A 20275-nucleotide genomic window follows, 5' to 3' on the forward strand; every position below is an offset into this window, starting at 1 on the left:
TGGAGGCAGAGCAAGCCACTGTGGCTGGTTAGTCCAATCCTCTTTTAACACCACCCAAGTTTCAAAGCCAGCGCTGGTTCCTGTGGCAGTGAGTTCCGTAGTTTGTCCACGTGGTGCACAAAGAGGTACTTTCTTTTACCTAATAGTAATAGTAATAATTTATACCCCGTCCATCTGGCTGGGTTTCTCCAGCCACTCTGGGCTGCTTCCAACAGAATGTTAAAATACAACAACCTATTAAACATTAAAAGCTTCGCTAAAGAGGGCTGCCTTCAGATGTCTTCTAAAAGTCTGGTAGTTGTTTTTCTCTCTGACATCTGGTGGGAGGGCTTTCCACAGGGCGGGTGCCACTACCGAGAAGGCCCTCTGCCTGGTTCCCTGTAACTTATCTTCCAAGAAAGACTGGAAGGGCCCAGGAGAGGCAGATTTAGGGGAACACAACCCATGCGGATGAGGCCTCGGGGGGTGCTGCAGGGGATGCCACAACTATTAGCGTGGAGCGTGAGAGGTGGTGGTGAGGCGCCAATTGTTTTTTGCACTGCACAGGGTACTGCAGAAATTTGACCTGTGGGGTCCGATGCCTGAAGGCATTTCCAAGCAGGGCTAGAAAGGACTCCTAGTCTGGAAGCCCAGAGAGCCTCTGCCAGTCAGTTGTTGACAAGACTGAGCTAGATGCAGCACTCAGCAGAAGGGTTACGTTCTCCGAGCTGCACAGGTGGCAGAAAACCTGTCCAAGACATTGATGTGAGCTTCAAACCTGGGTCAAACCACACAGAGCGTACCAATTGAGCCAAGGAGAGGGGATCATAAGGAGTCTCTCTCCCCTGCCGAGCACCAGTTTTAGATAGTACAGTGGTAAAAAAAGGGTAAAGGGACCCCTGACCACTAGGTCCAGTCGTGACTGGCTCTGGGGTTGCGGCGCTCATCTCACTTTACTGGCCGAGGGAGCCGGCGTACAGCTTCCGGGTAATGTGACCAGCAGGACTAAGCCGCTTCTGGCGAACCAGAGCAGCACACGGAAATGCCATTTACCTTCCCGCCGGAGTGGTACCTATTTATCTACTTGCACTGGCATGCTTTTGAACTGCTAGGTTGGCAGGAGCAGGGACCGAGCAATGGGGGCTCACCCCGTCGCGGGGATTCAAACCGCCAACCTTCTGATCGGCAAGTACTAGGCTCTGTGGTTTAACCCACAGCGCCACCCGAGAACAGTGGTACCTCGGGTTAAGTACTTAATTTGTTCTGGAGGTCCGTTCTTAACCTGAAACTGTTCTTAACCTGAAGCACCACTTTAGCTAATGGGGCCTCCTGCTGCCGCTGCACCACCGGAGCACGATTTCTGTTCTCATCCTGAAGCAAAGTCCTTAACCTGAAGCACTATTTCTGGGTTAGCAGAGTCTGTAACCTGAAGCCTATGTAACCTGAAGTGTATGTAACCCGAGGTACCACTGTACCTGGAGAGGTGTTGAGATGAACACCTCTGTACAAACCAGCCCTAATTCTCTCCCAGAGAGATTCTACTGGGCTACGCGTTAATCCCTCTGTGGACATTCCTGATGCGTCTCCAGAATGCTTCATGACTCACAGGGTGGAGAGGAATCTTCCTATCCTCCAGAGGCCACAAATGAGGAATCAGAATAAAAATAACACAAGATCTTTATTTTTTATTTTTGCACAGCTGCCTCGAAACTGGCGGCTGACTGTTCCAGACCTCTGCTGGGGATCCTATTTTTGGAGGAACGGCGCAGCTGGTTTCTGAGGGATTTCGAAGCCTGGCGCTCTATTCTTAGCCCTTCGGATTAGGTTGCCCAAAAGACAAAATAATAATTAAAAAGGCGGAATTTGCTCACACGAGAGGAAGGGGTGGCCATCGACCTTGGTAGTTTTAAAGAGGATAAGGCAAATTCAGTGGTTGCTAGCTGTGATGGCTACGTCCTGCCCCCATTGTTGGAGGCAGTACAGTCATACCTTGGTTGACGAACACCTTAGCAGTCGAACGTTTTGGCTCCCGACCGCCGCAAACCTGGAAGTGAGTGTTCCAGTTTGAGAACTTTCTTTGGGAAGCTGAACATCTGGCAGGGCTGCAAAGAGAACAACAACTACCAGACTTCTAGAAGACATCTTAAGGCAGCCCTGTTTAGGGAAGCTTTTAATGTTTGATGCATAACTGTATTTTAATATTTTGTTGGAAGCCGTCCAGAGTGGCTGGGGAAGCTCAGCCAGATGGGCAGGATATAAATAATAAATTATTATTATTATTATTATTATTATTCCACAGCTTCCAATTGGCTGCAGGAAGCTGCACCTTGGAAGTTGAACAGACTTCTGGAATGGATTCTGTTTGGCTTCCTAGGTACGACTGTAAATGCCTCTGAATTTTACTGGCAGTCACTGGTGGGGGGTTCGCTGTAGCTCTCAGGTCCTGCTTGGTCTTCCTGCTGGAGAGGAGAACAGCTCTTGCGTTCAGTGTCTGCTTGAATGTTTCCCTTTAGGGCACTTGGTTGGCCACTGTGAGAACACGGTGCTGGGCTTCACATGTCCCCTTTGGCCTCATCCGGCAGCCAAGCTCTTCTGGTGATTCTAAGGCAGACTGATAAAAGTCTGTGTTCTGTTTTTGCACAACACGGAGCCCTTTCCTGTGTGCTCTTGATTCCCCTTCTAGATTCCTTCGTCTCGTCCTCCGATGAGAAGTGGCTCTCAAGCCTCGAAGGGACACGGTGGCTGGATCACGTGAGGTGAGCTGCGTCTCTTGCCACCCCCCCAGCCGGTCCCTCTGGCTACAGTGAGGACAGGCTCCCATCTCTGTCTCCCCTTCTCTCTGTCTGAAGAGGCTCGGACGAATTTGTAGTGGTGGAAGGCGACTGAAGGCTGCTCGCCGTGATGACCATGCTCCTCAGGTTGGAGTCAGAAATGCTTTTCTGAATGCTGGCTGCTGGGCACCGCAGGATGGAGAATCACTGTTGTATTTGGGTCCTGTTTGTGGGCTTATCATTGGGGCATCTGGTTGGCCCCTGGGGGAACAGGAGGGTGAACAAGATGGGCCCCCTTTGGCCTGATCCTGCAGGCTCTTCTTGTGTCCTTTATTGCAGCAGGCTTCCTCCTTCTTTCTAGGGTGTGCTTGAAGAAGGCCAGTGAAGTGGCTGTGCTGCTGGCTGAGAGAAGCCGCTCTGTCCTCCTCCAAGGTAAAGAGAGGGTTTCTTTCCTCTGTGTTTCTTCTGCAGAGGGGATCCACTGCAGGATGTACAGTGTCCCCAATGGGACATTCTTCCAATGACAGTGAGATGGACCAACTCTGGTCTGCCCGCCCCCAGCCTCGGTGACTCCTGGTCACCTTGGAGTCTCCATCATCCTGAAGCTATCCTTTCTCACCCTCCATTCATTCCCCCCTCCCAGAATCGGATGACAGGGACTTGAATTGCTTGCTGGCCTCCTTGGTGCAAGTCATTTCAGACCCACACGCCAGAACCATCTCCGGCTTCCAGAGCCTGGTCCAGAAAGAGTGGGTGGCGACCGGGCACCCGTTCCTGCAGCGCCTGAACCTCCTCCAGAAAAACGACCGGGATGAGGTGAGTTGGACCCCTGAAAATGGGGTGACCCCTGCATTTAACGGTGATTCTGGCACTGCAATGGGGGTGGTGGAATTGTTGACCCTGGGGGTTCCTTCCAACCCTACAATTTATGATTGAGGGCTATCAGAAGCTGTTTCGTACTGAGTCAGAGCACCGGTCCATCTAGTTCAGTATTGTCTACACTGAGGGCCATCGAATCTCCAGGATTTCAGACCAGGGAGTCTCTCTCCAGTCCTATCCTGAGATGCCATTGGGGAATGAACCTCAACAAACCTAAAAGCAGCTTACCAAAAACATTGTTGTTTAGTTGTTTAGTCGTGTCCGACTCTTCGTGACTCCATGGACCAGAGCACGCCAGGCACTCCTGTCTTCCACTGCCTCCCGCAGTTTGGTCAAACTCATGCAGGTAGCTTCGAGAACACTGTCCCACCATCTCGTCCTCTGTTGTCCCCTTCTCCTTGTGCCCTCCATCTTTCCCAGCATCAGGGTCTTTTCCAGGGAGTCTCCTCTTCTCATGAGTTGGCCAAAGTCTTGGAGCCTCAGCTTCAGGATCTGTCCTTCCAGTGAGCACTCAGGGCTGATTTCCTTCAGAATGGATAGGTTTGATCTTCTTGCAGTCCATGGGACTCTCAAGAGTCTCCTCCAGCACCAAAAACATAAAACAATAATAGTATCAGTAAGATATGTTGTTGGCATCTGTTTGTCCAGTGAGACGATGGAGTGCATCTCCAGGGATGAAGTCTAACTGCTCTGTTAGCAGTGCCCGTGACCTCCCTGGGGTATAAACATGGGCAATGTGCCTGGTGGTGCCCAGACAAGACCCCCCCCCTCAGGCTCGCTGATGTGGTCCCAAGGTAATCAGAGCAAGATGTTTGGCACCAGCTGGGCTGCAGGGCCAGCTGGGCTGCAGGTGCCATCCAACCATCCTAGGGACTGGATTTGTGTAGGGTTTACTCCTTAGCATTTTCTTCTCCTGAAGATATCCCAAAAGGCAGCAGAGGTTTAGGATCAGAGTTTTGCTTCTCCTGGATGGGCTACCTTCCCAGGTGGAAGACCCCCATCTGCCCCTCACTTCAGTCCACAGAATGTGCAGAAACCGCCGTCTTGACCGTTGGACCCACTACTGGTCTCATCCACTCAATCTCTTTGCACACAAGGGAAGTCCCTTAACTCACCCAAGGGTTTGAGTCCCATCCGCTGCCCTCACCTGGTCTAGCAACAATGATCTGAAACTTTCATAGTTAGAATAACAAAAGCCTAAAAACAGATCAACACTTTCTAAGCAGATGGGTAAAAAGGTAAAGGTAAAGGGACCCCTGACCATTAGGTCCAGTTCCGGACGACTCTGGGGTTGCGGCGCTCATCTCGCTTTATTGGCCGAGGGAGCTGGCGTACAGCTTCTGGGTCATGTGGCCAGCATGACTAAGCCGTTTCTGGCGAACCAGAGCAGTGCACGGAAACACCGTTTTCCTTCCCGCTGGAGCGGTACCTATTTATCTACTTGCACTTTGACATGCTTTCGAACTGCTAGGTTGGCAGAAGCAGGGACCGGCCAACGGGAGCTCACCCCGTTGCAGGGATTCGAACCACCAACCTTCAGATTGGCAAGTCCTAGGCTCTGTGGTTTAACCCACAGCGCCACCCGCGTCCCCAAACAGCTGGGTAGGCTTGTCTGAACAAGAGCATTTTTAGCAGGAGCCAAAAAGAGTGCAGCAAAAGTGCCCTTGCCTGGTGTCCATAGGCAGGGAGTTCCAAAGTGTAGGTGCTGCAACACTTTCTCTCTCTCTCTCTCTCTCTCTCTCTCTCTCTCTCTCTCTCTCTTTCCTTCCTTCCTTCCTTCCTTCCTTCCTTCCTTCACCACCCATCTGGCTGGGTTTCCCAGAGTTAAAAACACGATGAAACATCAAGCATAAAAAACTTCCCTGAACCTTCAGATGTCTTCTAAAAGTCAGATAGTTGGCTTATTTCCTTTACATACGGTGGGAGGGCGTTCCACAGGGCGGGCGCTACCACCAAGGAGGCCCTCTGCCTGGTTTCCTGTAACCTCACTTCTCACAGTGAGGGAGCCATCAGAAGGCCCTCGGAGCTGGACCTCAGCGTCTGGGCTGGATGATGGGGGTGGAGACGCTCCTTCAGGGATACTGAATTTGAAAGATCAAATTCTTACAAAATGCAGAACGGATATTTTGTAGCCCCTGTAAGGGCGCCCCACCAATCAAAGTGGCCAAGTGATGCTTTAGTGCTATGCTGCAGACTTTGCCCTAAAATCAAAGTAAGGTTCTGGTCCTCATTGTTCTGAGTAAGGGTCCCATGGAAAGAAGAACACAGAAAGTCTCAGATGCTCCATCCCTGACCTGAAGCCTTTCTCCGTAGAGGAGGAGAGAGAATAAATGTGCTCAGGGAAAAGAAATGGGAGCATTTCAGTCTCTTTCCCCCTTTCACCCCTTTTTGCAGTCGCCGGTCTTCCTGCTGTTCCTGGACTGCACCTGGCAGCTCTTGCAGCAGTTTCCCGGGTCCTTCCAGTTCACTGAGGCCTACCTGGTGGCTCTACACGAAAGCAGCTATGTCCCATTCTCCAGCACCTTCCTCTTCAACTGCCAGTGGGAGAGAGGGCGGAGAAACCAGGTGAGTTGAGCTTGGGGGACGGGGGACGGACACCCAGCCTGGTCTGGCACTTGTGAACCTATATATTTGAGCTGATTTATTGTATTTCTGTGCCATTGCATGGAAACAGAATGGGATTTTTGGAAAGTAAAGCACTCCTCTCTCACCTCTTGACAGCAGCCTAGGGGCTGTATTGTCAAATCCTGGAAAACCTTTGATCTTAATAATTCGGATTGCTGGTCCTCAAGGCTGTGATGGCTCAGGACTTCAATATTTCATTACAGTGGTACCTCAGGTGAAGCACTTAATTCGTTCCGGAGGTCCGTTCTTAACCTGAAACTGTTCTTAACCTGAAGCACCACTTTAGCTAATGGGGCCTCCTGCTGCTGCCGCGCCGCCGGAGCACAATTTCTGTTCTCATCCTGAAGCAAAGTTCTTAACCCGAGGTACTATTTCTGGGTTAGCGGAGTCTGTAACCTGAAGCGTATGTAACCCAAGGTACCACTGTATTCGCCTTCTTCATCTTCGTTATGTCTGCACTTCTTTTCTTTTGCTTACGAATCGATAACAATAAAAAGGGAAAACGAGGAAAAGCACTGCTTGGCTTTGAAAAGGGACAAGGGTTGGGCCAAATTTGCTGGGTCTCTTGAGCTCTGTTCCGATGTTGGGTGGGAAGGAGAGGCAAGACGACTTGAGCTGATCAACCAGGGATAGCCAAAATGGTACTCTCAGGAGGCTTCCGTTTCCCATCACCATCATCCCCAAGTGTTGACACTGTGCCAGTCGCTGGGAACTGGAGCCCAACAGAATCTGGACGGCGTCAGGTTGGGGAAGGCTGTTCTAGCCATTCTCTTCTCTGTGGCCTGCCTCTCCACTCTAGGAATCAACTCCTTCTCTTTAAAGATGGCGGTCCTGTGGCCCTCCGGCTGTTTTGGACTACAACTCCCACCATCCCCGGGTCATGGGCTGTGATGACCTGTTGGAAGGTGGTGTCCTGCAACCACTGGAAGGTGCTTGGTTGGGGAAGGCTGCTGAATCCATTCTCTTCTCTGTGGCCTGCCTCTCCTCTCTAGGAATCAGCTCCTCCTCTTGAAGGATGGGGGAAATCCTCACAATAGCCCTGTAGATCATGGGTAGGCAAACTAAGGCCCAGGGGCTGGATACAGCCCAATTGCCTTTGAAATCCGGCCCGCGGACGGTCCAGGAATCAGTGTGTTTTTACATGAGTAGAATAATAATAAATAATTAAAATAATTTATTATTTATACCCCGCCCATCTGGCTGGGTTTCCCCAGCCACTCTGGGCGGCTTCCAACAAAACACTAAACTACAATAACCTATTAAACATTAAAAGCTTCCCTAAACAGGGCTGCCTTCAGATGTCTCCTAAAAGTCTGGTAGTTGTTTTTCATTTTTGACCTCTGGTGGGAGGGCGTTCCACAGGGCGGGTGCCACCACCGAGAAGGCCCTCTGCCTGGTTCCCTGTAACATGGCTTTTTGCAGCGAGGGAACCGCTAGAAGGCCCTCGGTGCTGGACCTCAGTGTCCAGGCAGAACGATGGCGGTGGAGAATGTGTCCTTTTATTTAAAATGCATCTCTGAGTTACTCGTGGGGCATAGGAATTTGTTCATTATTTTTTCCCCAAAATATAGTCCGGCCCCCCCACAAGGTCTGAGGGACAGTGGACCGGCCCCCTGCTGAAAAAGTTTGCTGACCCCTGCTGTAGAGAGCAGGCCACTATTGTTGCAATGTTTCTTTGGCCAATAAAATCCATACAAGTGGAAAAGAAGAAATGCATTTTGGGAAGGGTCAGTTTATATACCGCCACCCCTCTCTCCCCCCAGAACCGTTTTCTCACGCAGCTCTACACTCCCATCAACGGCTGGCGAGAACCTCTCTGCCTGGAGATTCTGGAGAAAGACGGCTACCCGGTCAAGGAAGCCACAGGGGCCTCCCTGCCTACCATCTGGGACTGGTCCTTGAGATACAGCCCCCGGCACATGGCGCGCTTCCGGAACCCCTGCTACAGGCGCAGCGGTAATGGCGGCAGCAACGGCGCGGCTCTGAACGGGAACTTCCTTCCCCAAAACATTGGCAAGGTTTGTGTTTGGGAAGGCATGGAGGTCGTTTTCACAACTTGGGCTGGTGGATTCAGAGCCAGAGGACGGGTAGAAATCTTTGGCATCTCCCAGTCTGGTAGGGCACCAGGCTCCAGCAGCACCTTTCCCTGTTTAGATCTAACTCTGCGACCCACAGGAATGTAGGAAGCTGTCTTTACAAGGTTCCAGTCCTCATGGTTCCAAAAAAAGGGTTGACTTAAGAAAGCAGGAAGCTTATATCTTATGCTGATCAAGCCATTGGGGGCTTGTATTGTCTAGCTTAGTATTGTCTGCACTGACTGGCAGTGGCTCTCCAGGTTCTCATATAAGAAGCCTTTTTGCCAGCACCACTCAGTTTCCCCCTGTTTGAATCTGGAACCCTGGTGTTAAAGAGTTTGCTGTTGTGTTGAGATCCCGCCTGTGGGTTTTCAACAGGCATCTGGGTGGCCACTGTGGGAAGAGGATGCTGGAGCTGATGGGCCATTGGCGTGATCCAGCAGGGCTCTTCTGAAGGAACCACAGAATTGGAAGGGATCCCGAGGGTCATCCAGTCCAACCCCCTTGCAATGCAGGAATCTCAACACGTGGTCTCCCATCCAATTTGAAACTACGCTGCTCTTATAGAACCTCCATGTCTAGAGACAGTCTATCTGGACTTCTAGGTTCTTAGGAGAATTTGGCCACTGTGAGAACAGGATGCTAGCTCAGGATGACAACCTGGGCTGGCTCAGTTGGTAGAGTATGAGCCTCGTAAACTCAGGGTCGTGGCTCCGAGCCCTGTGCTGGGCAAATACATAGATAATTTAGATGATTTATTACAGTCAAAGACCAGCTCGCACAACACAATAAAAACAGCGTTCATAAAGATAAAATATACAATCGGAGCAGATTGCAGCAATAGCTCATGAGTTAAAATTGAGATATATACATACACCTGTACAACTGAGATTTGGGCTACCATAAAAAATTGACCCTGAGGCGCCCCAAAGGGCGACTTCAGCATTTCCCTAGTAAGCTATTTTATTCCAGAGGATGATCTGTGCCTACAAATCTGGGTGCAGAATCTGGCTACCAGCCAGGTCGTCTTGTGATCTTTGCCTAAGAGGAGAGAATGAAGTTTAGACTTGTCTGAAAGATCAGCGAGCCTCTTCAGCAAAGGATCAATGGTGTCTCTATGAATCTCAAGATAAAAAGGACATCTAAAAATATATATGTTCGGGGCTTCCTATTTCTCTGTGCGTAGGGGATTCTTCTATAGGAGCCTTCCAGAACCGGTAAGGGCAAGGCTGAGCTTCTAGCAAGAGTGAAAGCCCTTCTTGCGTTTCTGGATGCGAGGAAATAAAGATATGTTGCTGGACCGGCTACGTATCTCCCGTTTTCTATGATTTTATAATCGGGGACCCTTGTACAGTCCTGTTGTCTCTCTATGTCCATGATTCTTTGCCTGACCACAGATCTAGCTTGGCCCAGGCCCATAGTTATGAGGGTTTGGGGAGCAAGGCCCAGTTTCTGAAGAGTGTTTAAGATTGCTGTCTGCCAGCCAGACTGAAACTGGTTGCTTCAGAGTTAGCCACTTATATATTGATGTTAGGCTAATATGAGCTTCGACTTTCATCATCCCTGTTTCTAGTCTGACCCATGCATTTTGAAATGCGTGTACTGGGCAGAAGATTCCTACACGGCAGGGGGCTGGACTAGATGGCCCTTGTGGGTCTCTTCCACCCTTACAGTTCTATGATTCTATGAGAACAACAGATAAAAATTAAAAGATGAAAAACAAAAATATAAAACAGGCACATAGAATGCGCACAGTTGCACATGGTTTAATATAACCGGGTCCAAGAAAAGAATATGTGTGTGTTCTTGTGGGAGGTGTGTTTTTTGTTCCTGTATTAAATATGCAAAAGAAACAAACAAAAAAGAATATCAGCGCCATCTCGTTGTCAAGTCTAGTTCCAGATTTTCAAGGTTTGAGATGAGAGTTGTCTTGAAGACTGCTTCGCCGCATACATACAGTATGTACTAAGGGAATGCCAAATCATATAAAAAGTGTCTGGAGGTTCTAGCCCTCGTCAAAATCTCAAATTATGTGCTATTTCCCCCCTCATAGCTATATTCCAGAGTGAGCGGCACACCAAGCGCACTGTGTAAGATTTGGGACTGTTTTCCAGGGAGTTGCAATTACTGTTTGAGCTGCCAGGATCAGATCCAAGACCTGGTTCCTTCGCTCTTCCGATGTTCTGAGCTTTCCCCCTTCCTTCCTCCAGATGGAAAACGCTCCTCCTGGGAAAAGGACCCTGTACTTGTTCTCCAAGGGCTCCCTCTCTCTGCAGGCCCACTTCTTCCCCTGGAAAAACGGCTCCCTCGCCAAGAAAGGCTCCTGCCGGTCTCAGGGGTCAGAGGCCCCCAGGGAGCAGGACAGGTCGCGGAGGTGCAAAACCCGGAGCTTCCTCCTCCACCACGACGGGCTGCTCCTTCTGCCATCGTATGCAGGGCCCTCCATCCGCTTGTGGAGAAGGTGCTACCTTCGCGGGAGCCCGGAAACCCAGGTACGAAACAGCAGAGGCGTAGCACAAAATAAAAGAATCGCGGGCAGGTTGAGAGGTGGTCATTAGAGAACCCAACCTGCGTTCTGCAAAAAAACGCTTCCTCATATTTCTTGGGTTCAAAAAGTCCCGCCATTAATAGAAGCTGTTCCACAAGCAGAGGGAAGAGATTTATTTATACCGTATTTTTCAGTGCATAACACGCCCCTGTGTATGAGACACCCCCTATTTTGGGGGACTCAAAACTAAGAAAATGGGGGGAGATTGCCCAGAGTTTTTGAGCTTTTTGGGGGGGATTTTCGTCCCCATTCTGCACTATCCATGTATAAGACGACCTCCCATTTTTGACATTATTTTCTCAGAAAAAAACCTTGTCTTATACGCGGAAAAGTATGGTATGTTCGTTCTAAAACTTTTACAGTTTGTAATCCCACCACAACTGGCCTCCTACCAGCAGTTCAAATCTAAAAAACTAACTAACTAAAATGTCATAAAGAACTCCAACTTCTGAGAAGACGGACAGAAATGAGGCAGGAGGATATACTGAATGACAACCCAATTCGTTAAATGTGTTTTTGGTTTCATTTACCTTATGCACAAAACGCCTCGAGGTGGAAGTTTAGAAGGCAATTAATAAACCAATGGTGGTGATGATAAAAATAATAAAAATTAATGATAATTTCATGGTATGGGGAGGAGGATGTATACAGAGGGGCTAATGGGTAGGAATCCCAAGAGGTAGAGGTTTGCAGCTGTGTGGTGACATCTAGTGTCCAAACTACTTTTGGATTCTTTTATAAAAGGGTTTTTCCCTCATTATTACAGTATGAGCGGACGTGGGTGGCGCTGTGGGTTAAACCACAGAGCCTAGGACTTCCCGATCAGAAGGTCGGCGGTTCAAATCCCCATGACGGGGTGAGCTCCCGTTGCTTGGTCCCTGCTCCTGCCCACCTAGCAGTTCGAAAGCACGTCAAGTGCAAGTAGATAAATAGGTACCGCTCCGGCGGTGTTTCCGTGCACTGCTCTGGTTCGCCAGAAGCGGCTTAGTCATGCTGGCCACATGACCCGGAAGCTGTATGCCAGCTCCCTCTGCCAGTAAAGTGAGCTGAGCGCCGCAACCCCAGAGTTGGCCACGACTGGACCTAATGGTCAGGGGTCCCTTTACCTTTACAGTATGAGCACATATTATGCAGGGAGGGTGGGATTTTGGTTGCAAGGGTTCCATATTTACATGAAAATCTCGTATACCAAAACCCTTGGCGCTGCGAGAGAGAATCCTCAGCACTTCCAGAGCTCATGTCCTGAAGGGTCTTGCCCAGCAAACAAAGCAGAGAGGTTAAAAGCTCTTTCTGTGCCAGGGAACCCCAGCAGACACAGCACAAATACGAGCTTCTTGCTTGGATGTAATTTGCACAATTTCAACCAGCTGATCTTCAGCTGTGCTGAAGGTGCAGACCTTGCTTCTGAGTTAAGGACTCGGAAGCAGCTAGACCCACCGTTTTGCAAACAGTGATCCTCAAATCTACCGTCAGTTGTGGAAGCAGTGAGGAGGAAACCAGAAGATGAAGTGAGGACGACTTCCTGATGTTGATAGCTGCCTTTAGCAGCTCATGATTAGAAACAGATTCTTCACAGCTAGGTCTCCAGAGGCCAGTGTGCGCCACGTCTATTAGGCAGCCACTGTATCCTGCCCCTTCCAGCCTGCGCCAGTTCATTAAAAGAGGAAATAAATAACAGGGATTTGGAAACGAGTTCTGAAGCAAAAGTCCTGCGGGTGGAAATAGGAACAAGGGATGCTAGACGCTTAGAAAATTATGCCTGGTGTTGAGAAAGTGATGCAGAGAAGTATTTCTGCCTCTCTCTTAACGGCAGGACTTGAAGTTGAATGTTGGAAAATTCAGGAAAGATTAAAAAGAGGACTTCTTCACATAGTGCAAACTGTGGAACTCGCTCCCCTAGGAGCCAGGGATGGCTTTGGAAGAGGACTGGACTAATTCATGGAGAAAAAGGCTATCAGTGGCTACCAGCCATGATCAGAGGCAATATATGCTTCTGAATCCGAGTTGCTGGAAACTGCAGGAAGGGAGTTTACTGATGTTGCATTCAGGTCCTGCTTGTGGTCTTCCGAACAGAACACTTGGTTGGCCACCGTGAGAACAGCAGGCTGAACTAGATGGGCCTCCTCTGGCTTGATCCAAGCAGGGCTCTGATATATTCCTATACAAGGGAGCCAATTTAAAAGGAGGGTATGAAAAGCCTCTCCCCCCAAGCCATTGGTGGTCCTTGCTGGCGACGTAAGTCTCTTTCCGCTTAGCGCAGAGATGGAGAACGTTTCTCCCAGCTCGAGGGGCTGCCTCCTCTTCTTGCCAGTCTTCAAGGTGGGATAGCTCGGTTGGTTAGAGTGTGGTGCTGATGACGCCACGGTTGCAGGTTTGATCCCCGTAAGGAGCAGCTGCATGTCCCTGCGTTGCAGGGGGTTGGACCAAGTGATCCTTAGGATCACATTCAACCTTATGATTCTGTGATCCCAAAGGCCACGTGTCTGTGGTAGGCAAAAAATGGGCGGGGTTACAGATGTAAACACTGCTGTTTCACAGAATGGTAGAGTGGGGAGGGACCGGGGGCGTCTTACCCATAGAGACGGGTGGCGCAGGGCGCCAAGTTCTGGAGGGCGCTAGGGAAGAGGCAGAGGCTGGATGTGGCGCCTCCCACCATCAGCTTACTGCCATCGCCTGCCTCCACCATGTTGCGCCGAAGCAGCGCTGCACACGGAGCTTCTGCCTGCCGTGGCCACCACGGCACGAAGTGGCCAGCTGAGCTGGGAACTGCTGCGTCCAGCCTCCGCCTCTTCCCTGCCGGAGGGGCCGCCCTCCAGCCGCTGCCCGCCTCCTCCAACCCTGCAAAGCTGAGCGCGTCGCTGGCAGCGCCGTCCTCCCTAAAAAAGGTCAGCAACTCTGGGAAATGGGGGGGGGGGGATCTTTGCACCACAGCGCCAGAGATGTTTAAGACGGCCCTGGGATGTCCCTGCAAGGGTCATCTCGTCCAGTCCCCTGTCCAGTAGGGAGGGACCGCCTCTCCCGATATGCCCCGCGGAGGACCTTAATGTCCATAAATAGCAACACCCTAGTGGTCCCGGGCCCTAGGGAAGTCAGATTAGCCTCAACCAGGGACAGGGCCTTCGCAGCACTGGCTCCGGCCTGGTGGAACGCTTTGTCTCATGAGACCAGGGCCCTGCAGGATCTGATTTCTTTCCGCAGGGCCTGTAAGACAGAGTTGTTCCGCCTGGCCTTTGGCTTGGAATCAATTTGATTCCCTCCCTCTCTTCTTTTTTCCTTTCTCCTTCTGTGATGGGACTCTTATTTGGGGACTTCCCTGGCTTTTTTCTGGCCCACGTAGGACCAGTTTGGATAGTTGGCCTTTGGTGAAGATTTGACGTTTTAATCCCCATAAAGTTTTTGATTTGAGTTTCTACTGAAATGAGGCTGCATTTTAATGTTGTACTTAATCTTCTTTTTAAGTTGTATTTTAATCAATTGTTTTTACCTGGTGTTAGCCGCCCTGAGCCCGGTTTTGGCTGGGGAGGGCGAGGTATAAATAAAATTTATTAATAATAATAATAATAATAATTCCACAGCTGGGAAGTCTTGTCTGCTGCTGTTGCAATATGGTTTAGTAGTTTTGTAGAAACAGCAGTCTTTCCTTTCTCTTCAGGTCGGCCTCTTTGCTCCCAGCATTGTGGGCCTCACTGAGGAACTGGACCTGCTCCAAGAGCGGCTGAACTACTGGCAAGCCAGAGGAAGCTAGTGACACGATGCTTGAGAAGGCCGAAGCGTTCCACGCAGAGCCCATGCAGACTGCCTGGAGCTCCCTCCTGCCACCCCATCAAGAACGGGGCAGGCCCTCAGCGTATTCAACGCAGACCTGGTGCACCCCGCTTTCCAAGAAGAGACAGCAGTTGCAATATGCACATTTCAGAGATTCGCAGAATCATCGAGTTGGAAGAGACTCCAAGGGTCATCCAGTCCAACCCCCTGCAATTTTCACAGAGCTCCATTTGGAAATCTTTACCCATTTGGGAGAAAACTGATGCACTCAGGCTACGGGATTGATGTCTGTGGCTGGACAACCGCTCCCCGATTCATCGGAAGTGTCTGTTCTGGAGTTGCCCAGCTCAGCAAACAGATCTTATTGACCCATCTGCGGTTCTGTCCTGAATTTATACTCGCCCCAAATGTTCTGTTTTGATTGCAAAGGGACGTGGGGCTTAATATCGCTGCGATATTGGGTGCGTGCCATCAGGTGTTTGGTTTGTGTTTGGTTTTTTAATTAAAGAACTTACTAAAGCCGTATACATTTATGTGGCTTCCCCCAAAGAATCTTGGGAAACGTAGTTTGTCAAGTGTGCTAAAGATCATCAACTACGGTTCCCAGGATTCTTTGGGAGAAGTCATGTGCCTTAAGTGTGTGATGTGTCATTAATCCAGATTAAATTTTGGGGGTGGTGGGCAGTGGGGAATAACATGGGCTGCTGGCATTCTGCTGTTACTGTCATGATGCCCCCACCCCAAAAAGGCCTGAATGCTCGAGGAGCAACCATCCCATAATAAACACCTGCCTGGAAGTGCCTGGAAGCACCTGGTAGCCCAGAGTGGGCTGACCAGCTCTGTGTAGTCTGCTTTACTCTCTCTGTCTCCTAGAACCCACTAAGGGGTATTGACCTATATGTCCCCAAAATTTCCAGTTCTCGTAACACTTAAAACGTGGGGTAGCCAACGCGGTTCCCTCCAGATGTTGGTGAGCTTCGGCTCTCGCTGTCATCCCTAACCATTGGTTGCACTGGCTGCTGCAGTTGCGAGGGGGCTTGGAGATCAACAACATCTTGAGAGCATCACAGGATGCAGTGATGGCCCCCAGCCCAGATGGCTTTAAAAGAGGATTAGACACGCTCATGGAGGAGAGAGTTATCGAGGGCTACTAGCCAGGATATAGGGACGCGGGTGGCACTGTGGGTTAAACCACAGAGCCTAGGAATTGCTGATCAGAAGGTCGGCGGTTCGAATCCCCGCGACTGGATGAGCTCCCGTTGCTCGGTTCCAGCTCCTGCCAACCTAGCAGTTTGAAAGCATGTCAAAGTGCAAGTAGATAAATAGGTACCACTCCGGCAGGAAGGTAAACGGCGTTTCCGTGTGCTGCTCTGGTTCGCCAGAAGTGGCTTAGTCATGCTGGCCACATGCTGTATGCTGGCTCCTTCAGCCAATAAAGCGAGATGAGCGCCGCAACCCCAGAGTCGGCCACAACTGGACCTAATGGTCAGGGATCCCTTTACCTTTTCCTTTAGTAGCCAGGATGGCTATGCTCTGCCTCTGTAGTTGGAGGAAGAAATGCCTCTGAACCCCAGTTGCTGGAGACCACAGGAGGGGGCAATGCTATTGTGCTTAAATCCGGCGTGTGGGTTCCTTGGAGGCATCTGGTTGTGAGAACAGGATTCTGAACTAGGTGAGTCCCCTTGGCCTCATCCAGAAGACTCTTGCACAGAATATCTGCTTCGTCCAGGCATATTTGCAAGCATCAGGCAGCCCACGAGAAATTGGCTAGTGGACCAGCACCTCCTTCAGTCCCTAGACTGCAGTGTTAGGCGTGAGCTTTCCTTTGCAGTTTGTGAAAAACCAAACAGCAACCCTGGAGTATTAGAATCTTGCTCGTCTTTGTAGGGGAATAGAAGTGAAATGTTGTTGTTCCTCCTCTATCAGAGATGGTGGGGTGACTTTTCCTTTTCAACTGTTGCCGAGTAATCAATATTTTGATGCCTTGGGATCCAGTGCCGAGCGGGCCCCAACCTCATTAGATCTGCACCCACAAGGCTGCAACAAGGGCTTGCAAATAAGTTTGAACAAACTTTGGAAAGTGAAATGTTCAGGAGGATTCTCCAAGGATTCTCCCGACAGCAGATTTTTCTTTCCTGCCAAGCTGAGCAATAAATCTAATGGCCTCAAAGCTCTGGACAGAACTGACGGGAAGCTTTATTATTATTATTAAACTGGGAAATCATGCTTTCGCAATCTGTAAACCAGATTTTCTGGCCAGTTCTGGGGTACATACACACCCCAGTCCTTCTTTAGCACTTTCTGTGGTCATTTCCGCAGTCACTTTTTTTTAAAAAAAATGTTTGGTGTGGAAGATAAGAGGTGCCAAAACAGATGTTCAGAGAAGCTTTTAAAAAAAACATAGCACTTATTGAGAAATGGCATGTTATGTATGTGAGAGAAATCCCATCCCCTGCCTCTAGCCTGCTTACTGGCCTGAGATATTGCCCTGTGGTTAAATAAAGGGACCACCCTGGTTGCAAACAGGACAATGAATTAAAAAAGAGCTGGTCTGCTCCAACAAATTATTGTCCCCTAGGCAGAAATGGTGGAATTTTCTGCTGTGTGTACTGTTCAGAAATGAAAGAACACGGTACAGCTGTGTGCATGTATTGGAGAGTCCTCTAAAGGGCTTTATCCCAAAATCACAGAATTGTAGAGTTGGAAGAGACTCCAAGGACCATTCTAGTCCAATTCTCTGCAATGCAGGAATCACAGATAAAACATCCATGACAGAGGGTCACCCAACCTCTGCTTAAAAACCTCCAAGGAAGGAGAGTTTGCCACCTTCTAAGGGAGTCCGTTCCACTGTAAAACAGTTGTTGCTGCTGCTGCCACTCCATACTCAAGAATAGGTTTCCCCGAGGCTTGTTAAAAAACAGGAGCCCCCCCCCCCTGGAAATTCATTAACAGTGTTCGTCAGGCAGCATTCAATGTTGCTTCATATGTCTGGTATCTATAAATCATCAAAGCGGAGTCCTTCGGTACGCCGTTGCCTGGGAACGCCGAAATGCGATGCTGGTACTTAGGAACTTAATACGTCTCTCCATCCATTTCTGTATATTATGTTTGCACTGTCTTGTTGTCGTGTTCCTTCAATGTGTTTCCCCCCCCCTCGCTAACAGGAGAAAATCCATAGTGGGAAAGTATTTCCATTTAAGATATATGGTTTTTGTGTTTTTTTCCTTTTGCCCCCAAGCAAAGGGGGTTAAAATGCTGCTGTTACATATTTGCTGTTAAATGTTTCCATTTCCATTTTATAAGCTTTGGTCCAGAAGCCTTTTAGAGCTAATGGGGAAACAAGCAGTTTTAAGCTACAGAACAATTTCAAATAAATAAATAAGTACCTTGTGAATACAATTCTGCAGGTAATTGTAAATGGTTTTGCTCCCAGGGACATTTGTAAGTTGGAGGAAAAGCGTCCCCCTCCCCATCCTTTGGCTACAAACTGTCCTACAGCTGTTTTAAGGGGATAATATATGGTCAGGGCTTGTGACACTGCAACCTTCTCTCCTTAAACAGACACGAGATTAAAAGAAAGAAAAGAACCCCCTTTATGTATCCCAGATGCTGAGGAAAAAACAACACTGGACTGTTGCATTCACAAGCCCTGTTTGTGGACTTCCCAGAAGCACCTGGTTTTCTGCTGCTGGGGAAAATATATTTGTTTGTCGATTCATTTATTTATTTACGGCATTTGCCACTGGGATTTTCAGCCCCAAAGTCTCCCAGAGTGGTTTACGCACTATCAATTGAAACAAGAGTCCCCGGTGCCCACAGGCTTATAATCTTTTTAAAACAAAACATAACTACATCATACAAGGGTAAAAGGCCACAGAGGGAGGAGGAAAAACAAAAATCAGGCCAACTGGCAAGTAAACAATTCATGGGTGCCTAGTGGAGCTCGTCTTTCTGCAAAGCTGATGGGATGAGCCTTCTGCTCCCGACCGCTCTCCCTGAGACAGCCTCATAGCTGCTCTTAAATTCGTCTTCAGCTTCATGTAATTCAGTTCTGTCATTGCTACTACCACCCAGAAAGATAAACTGGAAGCATCATTCCGATACGGCGGATAAAATATGTGTGTGTGTTTCCAGACTGTCACTGTTTGTTGGCGGGAATCAATCACATATTTTCAAATCCAGATTGCACAATTAGGGGATGATGGTGAGCTCTGCAGTAACAAGCCCGCCTCCCTAAAAGAGCGAACTTTTGAGGGAATTGAAAGAGATGGGAAATACACTGCAAAATTGTGGGATGACATCTGCTTCGACACATCATCTAACCTCCCTGCAAAAACATTGGAATGAATCCTTTATAAATAGCCAATGTCGTCTAGTCTCCCTGCAAAGAAGCCAGGATGAATTCTTAGTAAATAAGTCATATGGAAGATCCTCACTCCTATTTTTCCATCTGTCATATGTCCCTAGAATCAGGACCCCCCCCCCCCGCACAGGAAGGTGTGACTCACCTTAGGCCAGGCATGTCCAAAGTCCGTTTCAGGGGCCTAATCCAGCCCGCCGGTCGGTTCAATCCGGCCCCTGTGGCAGTTTATTTCTTGGGATAAAATCCTAAAAAAAAACAAACCCTCAACAACTTCAGTCCTAAAAAGCTCAATAACATTGGGGTAAAATCATAAAGAAAGCTCAGCAACTTCAATCGTAAAAAAAGGTCAACAAATTTGGCCGGCCCTCACGGCCCTTCACTTCATCAAATCCGGCCCTCTTTGAAAAAAGTTTGGACATCTCTGCCTCAGGCCCAAATATGTCCCATTTGTGAAAGCCCAACTTACGATGGGCTTTGGGGAACTACTGTTATGCCCATTCTGTACATTTTCTGTGCCCTCTTCATGTTATGCTGCTCAGGCAAGCCAAGCGTTTGTGCTAAGCGGGGGAAATATATTGATTGTTAGCTGTGTAATCTGGGTGATGTCTCTCTGGTTTTGGGATGAAAGGAGGAGATAGGGAGAAGTGGGCACATCACCATGAGCTCCTTGGAGAAAAAGGTGGGGTAAAAATGCGAAGAAGAAGAAGAAAATGGAAGTGGGAGTGCGTTTTGAGACTAGCCTTCTGCACAAAAGGCAAAACTCACCATGAGGACCAGAATCTTGCTGTTTTTCAATGGGACTGCAACACGGCAAACATTTTAAAGCCCATAGCTCCATAGCTGTCAACTTTTCCCTTTTCTTGCGAGGAATCCTATTTGGAATAAGGGAATTTCCCTTTAAAAAAGGGAAATGTTGACAGCTATGCATAGCTCCCTCAAAGTTATCTTGGGAACTGTAGTTTGTAAAGGGTGCTGGGAATTGTAGCTCTGCAAGGGATAAACTAAACTTGCCAAGATTTGGGGTGGATGGAAATTCGTGCTTTAAATGTATTGTTGTTGTTTAGTCGTTTAGTTGCGTCCGACTCTTCGTGACCCCCTGGACCAGAGCACGCCAGGCACTCCTGTCTTCCACTGCCTCCCGCAGTTTGGTCAAACTCATGCTGGTAGCTTCAAGAACACTGTCCCACCATCTCCTCCTCCGTCGTCCCCTTCTCCTTGTGCCCGCCATCTTTCCCAACATCAGGGTCTTTTCCAGGGAGTCTTCTCTTCT

General features: G+C 49.1%; 1 protein-coding gene and 1 long non-coding RNA gene across 2 annotated transcripts in view; one reads left to right on the forward strand and one right to left on the reverse strand.

Moving 5' to 3' along the window:
- Nucleotides 1–18041, forward strand: part of MTMR11 (myotubularin related protein 11) — a 35451-nt gene extending 17410 nt beyond the window's left edge. The window contains exons 11-17 of the mRNA XM_080984601.1: nucleotides 2663–2735; nucleotides 3112–3182; nucleotides 3394–3566; nucleotides 6024–6194; nucleotides 8018–8272; nucleotides 10540–10821; nucleotides 14530–18041. Of these exons, the coding sequence (XP_080840727.1) occupies nucleotides 2663–2735; nucleotides 3112–3182; nucleotides 3394–3566; nucleotides 6024–6194; nucleotides 8018–8272; nucleotides 10540–10821; nucleotides 14530–14622 (1118 nt within the window). The 3' untranslated portion in view covers nucleotides 14623–18041. The remainder of the gene's footprint in view (nucleotides 1–2662; nucleotides 2736–3111; nucleotides 3183–3393; nucleotides 3567–6023; nucleotides 6195–8017; nucleotides 8273–10539; nucleotides 10822–14529) is intronic.
- LOC308465145 lies at nucleotides 17037–20275 on the reverse strand. The gene is made up of 2 exons (XR_013980280.1): nucleotides 19151–20275; nucleotides 17037–19023 (listed from the first exon to the last, which is right to left on the reverse strand). It is a non-coding gene; the product is annotated as an uncharacterized lncRNA (long non-coding RNA).

The sequence above is a fragment of the Podarcis pityusensis genome (assembly GCF_964106645.2).
Source record: "Podarcis pityusensis genome assembly, chromosome: 16".
NCBI classification, from domain to species: Eukaryota; Metazoa; Chordata; class Lepidosauria; order Squamata; family Lacertidae; genus Podarcis; species Podarcis pityusensis.